Raw genomic sequence first — 15,503 nt, forward strand, 5'->3', positions numbered from 1 at the left:
TATGTTTCTGGAGCCGAGTGTGACGGTCATTCAGGGAGCACTTGGCATTGTCCGAGCGCTTTTACGTGAATGACTTTATTTAATCCTATTAGTATCCTCAAGTTACAGGTGAAAGGTGGACAAGGGAAGGTGAGTGGCATGTCTGAGTGGCATTTGAGGATGTGGTGGACTAGGAGGCAGGCAGGATGGTGTGGTCCCATTCTGGCTCCTGTGTGAGGGCCCTTCCTCTATTTTAAGAGCTCAGACCTGGGGTCCCACAACTTAGTCTTTCCATTTTAAATGATTTTCTCCCCTTCACCCTGGGTAATTTTTAAAGACAGATGTGAGCACACATGTGAAAGTATTTTGGAAAGTTTAAATAATTCAGATATGAGATACTGCGGTTTCCTTGAGGTGGTTCCAGGCGCATTGTGTAAAATATAAGGATGGTTGGTTTGAGACACCAGAAGTGTCTTGTGCTAGCCTCATGGATTTTTTACTGGCTACACTTGGGGATCGTTCTGTATGAACACTGTGGGGTAAGAGAAGTTTACCCACCCCCACCCTGAGTGGCTCCAATAAGCATAAGCTTGAGCTTTAGAAATAGGAGGCTAATTTCACAAAAAGTTTAATGTTTTATGTTTAACTTTCAAATGAAGTTTTATTTTTAAAAAAGATTTTATTTTTAATCGTCCATGTGTGGATATGGGCACATCATGCAGTGCCCGCAGAGTTCAGAAAATGGTGTTGGATCCTCTGGAGTTGCCCTGGTTTTGGGCTGCCAGACATGGGTCCTGGGAACCAAGCTCGAGTAAGAGCAGGAATACATAATTTTTTCCCATGAATTTATTTACTCATTCACTATGCATCCTGGGCACAACTTCTCATCCCTCCTCTCCTCCCAGACCCAACTCCGCAATGAGGGGACCCCACCCATGGGCACCACCTCACCCTGGGACATCAATTAGCAGCAGGACTATGCACCTTCTCTCCCACTAAGGCCCAACCAGCAAGTCCAGCTAGGAAAGCCCATTGACAGGCAACAGTTAGAGCAGCCCCTGCTCCAGTTGTTAGGGGACCCACATGAAGACCAAGCTGCACATCTGCTCTGTATGTGTGGGACCTAGGTCCAGCCCCTGCATGCTCTTTGGTTGGTGCTTCCGTCTCTGTGAGCCCCCATGGGCCCAGGTTAGTTGACTCCATGGGTCTTCTTGTGGTGTCTTTGACCCCTCTGGCTTGCTCAGTCCTATCTCCCATTCTTTTTGTTTCCCCCAGAGGCACCAACATTTTATACTGATGCAAAGAAGATGGGGATAGCAGGTTGTAAGTCAGATAAAATAAGCAAGGTGGTCAAAAGTCTGTATATCTTCATTCAAAAATCAGAATTGTATGATATCAAAAAATTGTATGATTCAAAAATCAGATTGTATGTATGATTATAGTATTAGTAGATTATCCTGAACCTCTTAACATAATTACTGGGTTTTTTTTTTTGCATTTTTAATTTACATTTTAAATGTTATCCCATTTCCTGGTTTCCCCTCCAGAAACCTGCTATCACCTCCCACTCCCTGCCCCCTGCTTCTATGAGGGTGCTCCCTCACCCACCCACCTACCCACTCCTTCCCACTTCCCCACCCTGACATTTCCCTACACTGGGGCTTCAAGCCTTGACAGGACCAAGGTCCTCTGTTACATATGTGGATGGAGCCATAGGTCCATTCCTGTGTTCTCTTGGGATGGTGGTTTAGTCCCTGGAAGCTCTGGTTGGTTGATACTGGGTTTTTCTTATGGGGTTGCAAACCCCTTCAGCTACTTCAGTCCTTTCTCTAACTCCTCCTTTGGGGACCCTGTTCTCAGTTCAATAGTTGGCTACAAGCATCCGCTTCTGTTATTTGTAAGGCTCTGCTAGAGCCTCTCAGCAGACAGCTTATATCAGGCATGCACTTGTTGGTATCCGCAATATTGTCTGGTTTTGGTAGCTGTATATGGGATATATCCCCATGTGGGGCAGTCTCCGAATGACCTTTCAGTCTGCTCCACACTTTGTCTCCATATTTCCTCCTGTGAGTATTTTTGTTCCCCCTTCTAAGAAGGTCTGAAGTATCTACATTTTGGTCTTCCTTCTTCTTGAGCTTCATGTGGTTTATGAATGGTATCTTGGGTATTCCCATTCTTTCACAAGACTCTCTGAGCTCTGTCTGATGTTTGGCTGTGGGTTTCTGCATCAGTTTCCTTCAGCTGCTGGATGAAGCCTCTCAGAAGACAGCTATGCCTCTCAGAAGCCAGTTATGCTAGGCTCCTGTCTACAAGCATGGCAGAGTATCATTAATAGTGTCAGGGGTTGGCTCTCTCCCATGGGATGGGTCTCCAGTTGGGCCAGCTATTGGTTGTCTGTTTTCTCAGTCTCTGCCCCATCTTTGTCCCTGTGCATCTTGTAGGCAGGACAAATTTGGGGTTGAAAGTTTTGTGAGTCAGTTATACCCCCTTTCTCCACTGGAAGACCCATCTGGCACACATGTATATATGTTGTGCATGGCATTCATGTATGTATATATTTTGTGTGTGGCATTCACACATGTGTATATGTTTTGTGTTTGGTATTCATGCATGTGTATATATTTTGTATGTGACAGGTGTACATTGTGTGTATATTTTGCATGTGGTAGGCATGAGTGTGTGTGTGTGTTTCAAGTGTGGCAGGTATGTATGTGTGTATGTTTTGTGCAAAGCAGGCATGTGTGTGTGTTTCCTGTGTGACAGGTGTACATGTGTGTATATTTTGGTCTACACCAATTTTTTTCTTCTAAGATATAACCAAATTTTAATTATATCCCACAAGTACTTTAAGGTGTTTTTGATATTGAAAAGTACTATGATTATGGAAAATGTGAAAGTCCCCTTATGACTTTAGGTACTTTGCCTCTGTAATCGTTTAAGGAGTCACTGGCAGTCTTCTTGGAAACATAGTAACTTATGTATCTACTTCCCCCCTAGATTCCCAGGAAATCTAAGCTGGCAGTCCACAGAAACCTCAGAGATGACGAAGGCTTTATCATCAGGCACTTTGCAGGGGCTGTGTGCTATGAGACAGTGAGTAAAGCATTGCTTGGGAGAAAGCAGATGGTGCTGAAGCCACCCTCTGCAGTATGGCAGAGTCTTGCTTGTTAGACTTGAGTCGTCTTAAAAATTCAGTTCCCTGGCACTAGTCACCCTTAAAGCGCTGAGTACCCATGCCCTGTTGTCTTAGAAAGTGTGGGAATTGGACATTTGTGTTTTCTCAGAAAACTGTATGGGACAGAGTTCAGGTAGGGTATATTTATCACAATGCAGATTGAAACATTTTATTTGATTTTTTTTTCAGACCCAGTTTGTGGAGAAAAATAATGATGCACTACATATGTCTCTTGAATCCTTGATATGTGAGTCCAGGGACAAGTTTATACGGGCGTTGTTTGAGTCATCCACAAATAACAACAAAGATACGAAACAAAAGGCTGGAAAACTTAGCTTCATCAGCGTGGGAAACAAGTTCAAGGTATTCGTGCTAAATAACTTAATTGCTGGGCTTTTTTTTGGGGGGGGCTGTATTTAAGACAAAAACCCATTGTTTTATATTGTAAAGTGGACAGTGTAGATCACAGAAATGCCACAGGTGTGTCTCAAGAGAAGACCCTGCCTTATTGATGCTTGTATGGAAGATCTAATTGTAGTCCTAATAACTGAGTATACAGAACCGTTTGTATTTTTAGGCTTTGTTTCTACATACTGCATATCTGATTGATTCTCCTGATGTTCTTGCCTTCGCGTACTGCCTGCCTTCAAGTCTCCTCTTTCCCTTCCTTGTTCGGCAGTTTTGTTTAGCTGCCATAGTTGAGCTCGGGATGGCTAGAGAGGACTAGTTGAGGAGTGAGGAGAAGCAGGCACAGCCAGGGCCTTCAGGTAAATGAGCATTTCACAGACTCTGACTCACAGCATGGCTGCTATGCTAAAGAGCCTGTTCCAAGGGAATGGTCCAGTTTGTAATTCATTTCCACGCGTTTCCTCTCATGGCACCACGGGCATGCATATTACGGTAAAACCTGATTGACGCTTTTGATAACCTTTATAAAAGAGAAGTGCTGTCTCTGGTGTGGCAAACTCTTCAATTTACCTATCTAACTTTAAGGAATAATTCGTTTTTATCAATTTTGAATCAAAATTAATGCTTTGAAGTCTAACAAGGACTATTTTAAAAGAAAGTGTGTTTTAGTGATAGAATGATATTTATTCATTATAATTATTGTTTAGTATAAAAATTAAAACCTTAATAAATAATTATAATGCATAGACTAAGGAAATGTTACTAAATTCTCTCTAAATTTCCATAAAGTATTATTTTCCCATACAACTGACCTTTGCCTTTTGAAATGTATACTTTAAATATTAAAATGTAATTAGGAAGAGAATTTAAATTTATGTAGAGCAGTGTTTTTCATTCTTCCTAATGTTACGATCCTTTAATACAGTTCCTCACATTGTGGTGATCCCACTCGTAAAATTATTTCCATTGCTACTTTGTAACTGTAATTTTGATATTGTTATGAATTGTAATATAAATATCGGATAGGCAGGATATCCGATACATTTTTCCCTAAGGGGGGGTCACAACCCACAGGTTGAGAACCACTGGTGTAAAGAGATCTGTGGTGCTTACTAGTAGCAGAAACCGTCTCAAATCCCTTTCCAGTTGAAATGGGTCCTGAACTGAGCCTGGTGACACAGACCTGTAATCTCAGCCTCAAGGATGAAGAGCTAGGAGGTGGATTTAGATTTCAAGGCCAGTCTCTGGTACCCAGATCAAGGTCAGCCAGAGCTATGAGAGACCTTGTCTCAAGGCCAACAACCAAACAAGACAAAAAGAAAGCAGAAAGAATTGACATGAATCCTAAATACCAAACTTGATATTTATATTTCTAAATGCTAAGACTCTTTTTAAGGTTTTTAAAAATATAAATATAAAAGAAGCCATAAAAGATATTTTAGGTAGCTGAATTTGTTCAAAGATGTATTGATTATGAGTCATTAATATCCTCAGTGAGCAGTATCTTTTATTTAGTATTTTTCCATTCCAGATTAAACACTTGAAAATAGGTTGATTTGAAATAGCATGTTGGCAAGATGTAGTATGATGGCTCTTGTGGGCCCAGGTGACTCAGGAGATCAGTGAAGGAGGCTCATTTGAGCCTAGGCATTCAGGGTCAGGCTAGGTAGCATGACCATCAGATGTTCCTCAGAAAACAAAACCACATTCATATAGTTATATCTCATATGAATATAGTGTGAGTGCTAGTAAGAATGTACTTAAGATGAGAGGTAGTATAAGCAGCCTTTTATTTGGAGGCTTTAAATGCATTGTAATTGTTCACATAAGGAACTGTTTCTACATTTGTACTGACTGCTGAAAATTGTGAGTGATACGAACAATATATTCTACATGTATTTTTCTCTGATAAGCTTTAAAATGAAGCCTTTTTTGTTTTTATTCTGAAACAGGGTCTCATTATGTAACCCCTGCTGATCTGAAACTTACAGTATAGATTGGGCTGGCCATGAACTCCCACAAATCCACTTGCCTTTGCCTTCTAAGTGCTGGGATTAAATGGAGTCTTAATATGACTCTTTAAACATACTTCAGTAGCTCATTAAATTAAATTTGAACTGTGTAAGACACACAGAAAGCAGACTCTTTTCCAGGCGTTTTCCACCTTATGAAAAAATTTAAGGCTATTAAAATGTAATTTTACTAGTATTGTTTTAGAAAACCTAATTTTTTAATGGAAATTTTATCCTATTACAAACACAAATATTTGTGTCTTAAAAAATAAAATATAAATGGGGCAAGAGTGATGGCTTAGAGGTCGAGCGTGTACTGCTCTTGCAGGAGACACAAGTTCTGTTCCAAGCACTCACATCATGCCCCTGAAACTAGAGAGCCTCTGGCCTCTGAGGGCAGTCACACTTGTGACATGCACTCATGAACACACGATTAACGTCAAATCTAAAAACAGTTAAATAAATTATGCATACAAAGCCTGATTTGCCAAGAGTACTTCCTTTGTCTGGGTTTTGGCTTTGTGCTAATGAATATTCCTTTCTGTTTTCTCAGCTGTTGCTGTTTTCTTTTTGCTTCCACTGTTCTGACTTTATCCCCCATCTTGGGAGGAAGCAAAATAGCACATTTGTCTATGGATTAAAATCGAGTGGATTTATAACCATTTTCTTTCTAAAGAGGTTCTTGACTTGCTTTCCAGTTGTTGGAGGTACAGACTGATGTTGGCTTCTGTCAACTAGCTTTGTGCATGGGACTGTATTCTTCAGTCCCATGACATATTCACTTTATTCTGATATCAAGTAGCTCTGTAGTAAGAGAAGGAACTTGGATGTCTGGGCTTTGTCATCATTGGCCCCATGCTCTCAGACATATTGTTTCTCTCCCTAGATCTTAATACCTGTATAATAAGACCAATAATCTACTCTTAATTAGGTTCATTGTATTGTGTTCTTCATTTGGATTAAATATAACAATACTCAGGAAAAGCTTTCTTTGAGCAGTGCCTCACTCACAGGAAAGCATTCAGCAAAGTCTACACATTACTATTAATTACAGTTATGCTCAACACACTATGCTAATTTAAGAATTAGCATTTTAATTTGTATTTCCCAAGTAGCATAATAAGCATTTCAGCATAAAATTACTTTGTAGAATAGCAAAACAAACATGGTTTAAGTACACCGAACCAGGGCAAATTATAATCAGTGTTCCAAAACTAGGAAAGCGTGATAACTGTATTCATTGTGAAAAATTTTGAATGAAAATGGTTTGAGTTTTAAACGTACTTGAAATGTATAACATTTTAAAATAGGGAAGGGAATTTCTGAGGCTAGATTAGGACAGTTGTTTGGCCGTGGTGCATGGACCCATCCTGTTGTAGAATGGAGCTTGTTTTAAACATCTCAGGCTTCCTAGCATGCGATGCGATGGTGCCTTGTGTCACACACTCAGACACTGCACTGCGGCTTTCACACTGTGCATCCCCAGTACCTTCACAGACTCTCACTCATCGCTTGCATAGTTGCCTTATTCATCCCATTTGTTAACGTGTCATAGTTTTCAGCCATCATTATACAAGTCTCTGTTAACCATGTAAGTTATTGTCCTTGACATTTCATTAGCCATTTTGCATGATGCTGCCTGTTTCAGAGTTTGTGTGCAGGGAGGTTGTTATAATATGTTGCTTATGATTGTTTGTGCATGTTACTTTAGTCTAATATTGAAAACTTAATATTAATTCGTCTCCACTATATAGTTTGACTTTCTGAAATAATCGTATTTTCTTTCTTTCCTAGACACAATTAAATTTGCTTCTGGATAAACTTCGAAGTACTGTGAGTACACTTCTGGCCCAGTATACCTGACAGACCTTTTGTGAAGCAGGAATTATGAAAGACTTGCTTACCCTGCCTTGGCAGAGCTTGGCAGTAGACTTCCCTGAGTCTGTTTGTCCTTTCTGAACAGCATTTGTCTGTAGTTGGAACAGGGGCAACTCTCTGCCCAGTGGCAGCTTGCCACATTGAGGCCAACTCTAGGTGTAGATTCTTGATGCTCATTATCTTCTTTGAAATGGAATGGGGTGCTGCCAGGAGCTGACATGCTTTAATGACAGAAAGGCCTGAAATTAATAAAAAAGTCTTTAAATGCCAAAAGAGAGAAAGGAAACAGTTTTTAAAAATGATCTTTTGAAACTATTATTAGTGGTTATCCAAATAAACTTGATAACCCTGGAATAATTGGGAGGTATATTCTAAACCACGTTCTCTTTCAAAGAGAAGCCAGTGTTTAGAGGACTAGAATTATTCTCAGTGCTAGCTGTTTACTGGGTAAGCATGAGGTTCAGGAATTCAGTCCCAGTGCAACCCACCACCCCTCAACCATGCACACAGATACCCAGCCATACAACAGGCAGCTGTTTGTAAAAAAAATTTTTAATAAAAAAATTTTTAAAAAATTAAAAATTTTTTTATTAGATCTATTTCTTTACTTACATTTCAAATGTTATTCCCCTTCCCTGTTTCCTGTCCATAAGCCCCCATTTCCTCCCCTCCCCCTCCCCCATATGATTATTTCACCCTATACATCCCCCTTACTGCTCCCCATATTCCCTTGTACTGGGGATCCAACCTTGGCAGGACCAAGGGCTTCCCCTTCCACTGGTGCCCCAACAAGGCTATTTTCTGCTACATATGCAGTTGGAGCCCAGGGTCAGTCCATGTACAGTCTTTTGGTAGTGGTTTAGTCCCTGGAAGCTCTGGTTGGTTGGCATTGTTGTTCTTATGGAGTTGCAAGCTCCTTCAACTCATTCAGTACTTCCTCTAATTCCCCCCAAGGGGGTCCTGTTCTTAGTCTGGTGGTTTGCTGCTAGCATTGACCTAACAGGCAGCTTTTAAGATGGTAAAAATGTTATTATTAGTTTTTTCTTTCTTTAAAGAAAGGTCAAGTATGTTGTCAAATGAAATTATTTGGAAGTGTTTGCTGTTAATGAAGATTTCACAGAAATGAAAATAATCCGTGATTATGAAAAAAGCAAACATTATATTTTAATGTTAATACCAAAACATGTAATTACTATAGTAACATTCTTCAGACACGACAGTGCTCTGCTACAGACAAAAGTGAACTTAGTATTTTTCTGTCTTTTATAAATGCCAAGCTTATTACAAGTTCATCTTTTAACTGCATTTTATTGATTCACTCTGGTATTTTTTTCTAGTTGTTTTTGGTGGGGTTGGCATTGAACACAGGATTTTGTAGACGCTATGCAGTTACTCTACCACTAAGCTGTACATTTGGCCCTTGATTTTTTTTTTTAATGTTTTTGGACAGGGCCTCCTCATATAGCTCAGGCTGGCCTCATTCTTGCTATGGGAACTCAGGGTGTCCCTGAGCTTGCAGTCATCCTGTCTTCATCCCAGTGTTCTGGGGATTACAGGAGTGACTCACTGTACTCTAGGGTTTTGACTGGAAAACAAACCCCATGTAGAAAGAACTCCTAATCCCTGAGTAAGGTGGCGCACACCTGGCAACCCCAGCAGTTGAGAGTTTGGGGTAGGAGGATCATAAGTTTGGGGTTAGCCTGGCCTTGCATAGTGACAGCCTATATTTAAAAAGCAAAATGTAAACCACAGTGAATATGTGAGTTATAGAAAAATTGTGATTCCAAGGAAAGGCTTAGTTTTTATACAAACCACGGAGTTCAACTTGACCCTCCTCCTTTTGAAGAACCAGCCATTTTCAGCAGCCCATGCTGATATTGTTTTGCTTACTGATGAAGCCATCTTCTGGAGCCATCCAGAAAACCATGAATGTTCTGAGTCTCTGAAATATTTGGCTCTTAAAAGCATCTTGTAGAAAATGATATTGTTTTCTTTGAGAATTCCATACATGTATACAATGTATTTGGTCACATTCACCCAGCACCCTTCCTCAGGAACCAGGCCTCTGTAAACTTCAAGTTTGAGGAGGAGGTTGTTTGATTTTCATTTCCCAAAGACTGCGCTGGTCTAAAATGATGAGGTGACTTGTGATTTGTAGAAACATGTTATCCAAGTGTCTGTGGTGAGCATCAGTACTAAAATACCTATTCAGAGTAGTAAGGTGGCCACTCTGAAGGGAAGCAGCCTGGATGCCCGCTGCTTTATCTTCAGAGCATCGATAGCAGTTTCATTGTGGTACAAGCTGTAGTCTCTCTGCTTTGTTCAGCAAAATATGATCACTACATGGAAGCCTTTACGTTTTTAAAAATATTGCTAAACAAGCAAAACTTTAAAAATGCATAGTGATGCAATTTGGGACCTGCTTATTTTTAAAGTCGAATGAAAATACTGATTTATGTGTGTGTTTTGTTTGCTTACATTTTGGCCTAAACTTTAAACAGCGTTATTTTTGAGCTCAGTGGTAGAATGTTTGCCTGTGTGTGTAAGGCCTAGCTCTGGAAAACAAAAGCCCAAACTCTTTTTGAGAAGATAGAGTTAAATCTGCAGAGCGCTTTGTTGAAATGTGATGAAGTAGTTTGCAATGAAAGACTTTTCTTTCTATGACTTCTGACATTCAATACTAAAGTGTCATCCTGCTGATATTTATTCATAATACAGACATTAATTTCAAGGGTCAAATCATAGAAGCATGACAATAAAAATTTTAAGCTCCTTTATAATTATTTTGTGTCATTTACTAACAACATTAACGTGCTGTGAAAGTTGGTGGTATTCTAGATATAGAAACATCAAGATGCTATATGTACCATCTTAAAAAGTATTTCTTATTCCCCAGGGAGCCAGCTTCATCCGCTGCATCAAACCCAACTTAAAGATGACAAGTCACCACTTCGAAGGCGCTCAGATTCTGTCTCAACTTCAGTGTTCAGGTATCTCCACACTTTGACGGCCTCTCACAGTGTTTCTAGACAAACTCTCACTGTTGCCTTCTTCATCTTCAAGTTCAACAGGTTCTTATGTTTCCCTTAATTCTAAACAAAGCCCAGGAGGCAGATGACACGGATAACACTGACTGTAGTCTCTGTCAGGTACCATCACGGAAGTGCACTCTGTTAAGAACATGTTCCTGCCAAACCTGAATCTCTACACAGGCTGCTTCTCCAGCTGCAGTCCACAGTAGTCCTCATTTCCCATACAACTGGGCTAGGATGGGCTTGGTCCCCTTGCTTTTCCTACACTATTTGTGGGGGAAAAACTTAAAGCAGGGTGAAGCCCTTGGCTCTTTCATGAGTTTGGTTAATCTGGCCCATCCATCTCCAGCCGGCTGCTTTCAGTCACAGAACCCCAGGCATTGACACTGTGCTCATATATCAGCGCAGCCATAGCTGCGGCCTTGCTCTTTCTGCCCTCAGGTTTGTCCAGCTCAGGCCCTGCTGCCTTTCAAACCCTGATGTCCTTTCCCTGACACCGTATTCTGGTCCTCTCAGAGACCAATTTACAGTGAGACTGAGGTCTCTTTAAATGAACTCTCTCCAAAGCCCTGTATGTGATTTTGTAGTAAAGAGCCCTCCCAAGAAGGGACAAACTTCAGACCCTGAAATCTAGATCTTCTAACTCTTCTTACTAAACTTTAGCTGTTAAGAATTTAATCCAGCATTTTCTCCTTCTCTGCACAGGGTTGGTAGGCCAGCTAGGTTGGCACCATTTAAATTCACAGCCCCTGACCTTTCAAGGCTCTCAAACCTCTTTTGCCAGGTTTCCCTGCTCAGCATTTCTGTTTCTCTGCAGAGCCAGTCAGACCCCATCCCCCAGGCTCCCTTGCACTCTTCAGAACTCTGAGCCTCTGCCAGCAGATGGCCTCTTCTCTTACCAAAGCCTTGGAGCTCCACCAGGATGCTGACAGGCACTCTCCTGTCTGCATCCCCTCCAGCCTGTCCCTGGTGTGGAGCCTTCCTGCCTCTCATGAGTCAGCAGTGCTGACTAAAACCTGGGCCAGTGCCCATGGGACTGGATGGAGAGCCTTGGTTTGCGCTGACACACTAGACTCTCAGCAGTCACCCACATGCCTTCCAGATCCTCTCGTCCTCCACTCTTCTCCTCAGTTCCTTTCCTGTTGCCACTTTGCTCCAGTCTTCTATCTCCTGCCCTCCATTAATTCTCTAACACCTGGCTTTACCCAGTATGGTAATGAGGAGATCGCTGCTATGAGCTCTTAAGTATTTGAAATGTGGCCAGTGGGACTTCTGTAAAATTCTGATTTTGAATTTTATTTAACATTAAAATATAAAACAGCTATGTGTGCCTAGTGCAGCTAAGGACCTGTGGCTAATGGCTGCTGTGGTAGATAGTGCAGCACATATTCTGTCTCTTTCCCAACCCTGTGACCTCCTACACGGCGAGTGGTGTTGCTTCCCAAGCTAAGCTGAGCCTTCTCTCACTGTTATGCCCTCCAGGCACCTGCTCAGTACATTGTAGGCAGGTGTAGCATTATCCCTTCACAGTTGAGCTCCGACCATCAGCGCTCTGATGGTCCCTGCTGAGCATCAGGGAGAAGAGCAGCATCCTGCTGCTATCTGTCCCTTTGTCCCTCTGTATTCCTAGTCCTGCCTTTGCATGCTTCTGTCTGTGCTACAGCCACACAGCCTTGCACTCACTGCTCCACATCCCCTCCCACTGCAGGGTCTGTGTCCTCTCTGCTTCTTGTTGGGACATCTTTCCCATGTCAGCTAGGAACAGCTTCCTGTGAAAGCCAGCCTGCAGGGTCTGTGTCCACCATTCTGCTTCTTGTTGGGACATCTTTCCTATGTCAGCTAGAAACAGCTTCCTGTGAAAGCCAGCCTGCAGGGTCTGTGTCCACCATTCTGCTTCTTGTTGGGACATCTTTCCCATGTCAGCTAGGAACAGCTTCCTGTGAAAGCCAGCCTTGATCCTGGCTCTGACTCGGGCTCTGTCCATGGCACTGAGGTGTGGCACTTTGATTTCACAGCCACAGTTACAGATTTTATGTATATGTATATAAAGAATGACACTAATGTGTTGCCTGCTGTACTAAAGAGGTGCCTGCTAATGTAATTATTTAGTTTCCCTCCAGGAAATGCCTTTTGGTTCCGTCAAAAGTTCCTGGTTTCTCTAGTGTATATTAGACTAATTCATCACTGAATAGAATGCAGCCTATCAGATACAAACATTTATTTTTGATTAATTTAAAACAAATACTGGAAAGTCACATAATGCATGCTTGAGGTATTTCTGCATAGAATGAGGGACTCTCTTGCTTAGTTAACTACATTTATTTGAAAATCTTTTGCATGTATATTACAGAGGAATCCAATTTCTAGCATGTTCTTAGTCAAGTGTTACTTAATAACAGAGATATACTCTGAAAAGCACAGTAGTTATGCTATATGCGTCTTTAAGGTGTTGTGTGACTTTGAACGTGACTGTTCCCTTTTAGGACTGGTTTAGCATGACGTACTGATGTCTGCAATGAGCATCTAGCACCTATTTGCCAAGCGTGCGCAGCTGCAGTAGCGTGTGTTTGCATCATGAGACTATGGTCTTACCGTGTCACAGGATTCCTCCTTCATGCAGAGTCTATGTTAGCACAGCCAGCTAAATTGTAGTTTAACAGGTGACCCCATTTCATTGTCAAAAATTGTGACAATGCCAATCAAACCTTACCCTTTTTTTCCTATGAGCAGGCCTGAGAGCTAAAACTTTTTCTGGTCATTCATGAGTTCAAAGCCAGCCTGAACTGTATAGTTACAATCCAGGGCTATAGCTTAGTCCAGTGGTAAAATACTTGTTTAAGCATGTGCAAGGCCCCGAGTTCAGTCCTTGATACTCCAAGGAAAACAGCAATGGTCTCTATATCTTGCTTTAATCAGTATACATTATGTGATATATATATATATATATATATATATATATATATATATACACACACACACACATACATACATATACACATATATATGTATACACACATATATGCGTGTATGTATGTATGTATATGTATGTATATATGTGCTGGAGAGGTAAATTCCAGCTCTCTAATCAATGTATTACATAGGTATAATACAATTTAATGAGTAGGTTTTTAAGTTATTTCTGTTATTGTTTTTTTCTGTTGTAGGTAGTGACTTAGTGTATATCTGGTTATTTTCCACATGTCTTTGTCCATAAGTGAGAAATTGTAATTTAGAAATGATACAGAAGGTAAATCTTTTCAAGTTGCCATCCAGACCCTCTCACAGAGCACTCTGAGTTTGACTCTTTGTTTCCAGTCAAACAGACTAGTGTTCAATCTGTACGCAGGGTTGGTTTCCTAAGATTATTTTAAACTTAAGAATTTATGCATTAAAAATTATAGTCGTTTTTATAAATTTTAATTTGACAAACTGGAATTCATTTTGGCATAAGGAATAAAGTAAGGATATATTATTATTATTGTTTTTGTTTTCCACATATGCTACTCATATTTTCATATTTTAACACTTCTAATTTCTTTAATATTGACTTAATAGCTGCATCTTTATAGTTAAAAATCGGTTGCTTTTTTAGCTGAATAAGCTCTCATGGTAATGTAGTTATTACTGTGAGCGATGACCATTCATTACAGCAGCTTTTGCTTGGATTTTGGTCTTGTGGTGTTAGAAATTGACACCAGTGCCCCCTGAGCATGAGAAGTGTACCCTCCACTGGGTCATGCCCCCGACTCCCAGCACAGGTTTATATTGAATATTCTTCCCATTGCCTGTTGACCTGTGTGCTCCTATGTGTCAACACCAAGTCTGAGTGCAGAAGCTGTTGGGCCTTTTCTCTCTGTGATATTTAAGACGCAGATCCTATATGACCTTTCCATTTCGAATTTATTTTTTTCTGCCTTAAAGACAATCATTTTAAGATTTCAGCCTAGTTTGCTTCCTGTCGCTGTGGTTAAGACCATGACCAAAAGCAACTTGAAGAAGGAAAGAGTTTACTTCACCTTACGACTCCTGGGTCACACTCCATCACTGAGAGAAGTCAGGGCTGGAACTCAAGGTGGGAACTTGGAGGCAGGAACTGAAGCACAGACTGGAGGAGCACACTGTTTACTGACTTGCAAACAAGCCTTACACAACCCTTACCCCAAGACCACTTATCCAGGGGCAGCACCAAATACTATGGGCTGGGCCCTCCCAGATCAATCATTAATCAAGAAGATGCCCCATAGATTTGCCTACGGGCCAATAGAGGCATTTTTCTCAACTGGTGTTCTCCCTTCCCAGATGACTTCAGTTTGTGTCAAGGTGACTAACCCAGACAGGTACTTTCTACTAAAATGACTATCTTGTGAGTATCAGGACAAAGTAAGGGAGGATGAGAGAGGCAGGCCTTCCTCTTTTGTAACTTGTGTTGCCTGCCTGTTAATGCTGACCAGAAAAGTTCATGTTGACTTGAGGCTCAGATTGACTGTTTATTAGAGTTAAATTAATAGTTTGCATCTATCCTGCAGTTTCAGCTTCTCAACCAATGATTAGTATTCTTTGAAAACTTAGTAAAAGAAGTCTTTGAAGCTGGGGTTAGAACCTAGGGCCTTGGGCATGCAAGGCTGGTGCACTACTTGGGAGCAGCAGTGTGTGTGTGTGTGTGTGTGTGTGTGTGTGTGTGTGTGTGTATGTGTGTGTGTGTGATGTATATATGTGGTGCGTGTGGTATGTGTGGTGTGGATATCTATGTGTGTGTGTGTGGTGTAGTATGTGTGTCTATGTGGTGTGTGTATGTATGTGTAAGTTGCACATAATATTTAAATAATAAATTCTCTTTTGCTTCTTATTAGTTCTTGGGAAAATATAGAAATGGAGACTTTTTCAGAAGTTGTATTCTAAAATTAACCTCAGGATTTAAAGTGGTCAAAGGCAGGATTTGCTTTATGACTTTTGTGGAATTTAGAAAGATACACGTCACATTGGAGCCTTCTGGATGGGCTGCCGCTGGGAAATGCTCAG

At 40.9% G+C, this 15,503-nt stretch overlaps 1 protein-coding gene across 8 annotated transcripts in view; it reads left to right on the plus strand.

Annotated features, from left to right (window-relative positions):
* Nucleotides 1-15,503, plus strand: part of Myo6 (myosin VI) — a 154,869-nt gene that overhangs the window by 106,264 nt on the left and 33,102 nt on the right. For 6 of the 8 annotated variants that reach the window (XM_008766423.3, XM_039082536.2, XM_008766425.4 and 3 more), the window contains 4 exons: nt 2,977-3,072; nt 3,344-3,517; nt 7,369-7,407; nt 10,349-10,442. In XM_008766423.3, coding sequence (XP_008764645.1) covers nt 2,977-3,072; nt 3,344-3,517; nt 7,369-7,407; nt 10,349-10,442 — 403 coding nt within the window. Of the gene's footprint in view, nt 1-2,976; nt 3,073-3,343; nt 3,518-3,731; nt 3,922-7,368; nt 7,408-10,348; nt 10,443-15,503 lie in introns of those variants that run through there. The other 2 variants (XR_005488326.2, XR_005488327.2) reach the window with 2 other exon arrangements.

This window comes from Rattus norvegicus, chromosome 8, assembly GCF_036323735.1.
Source record: "Rattus norvegicus strain BN/NHsdMcwi chromosome 8, GRCr8, whole genome shotgun sequence".
Classification (NCBI taxonomy): domain Eukaryota; kingdom Metazoa; phylum Chordata; class Mammalia; order Rodentia; family Muridae; genus Rattus; species Rattus norvegicus.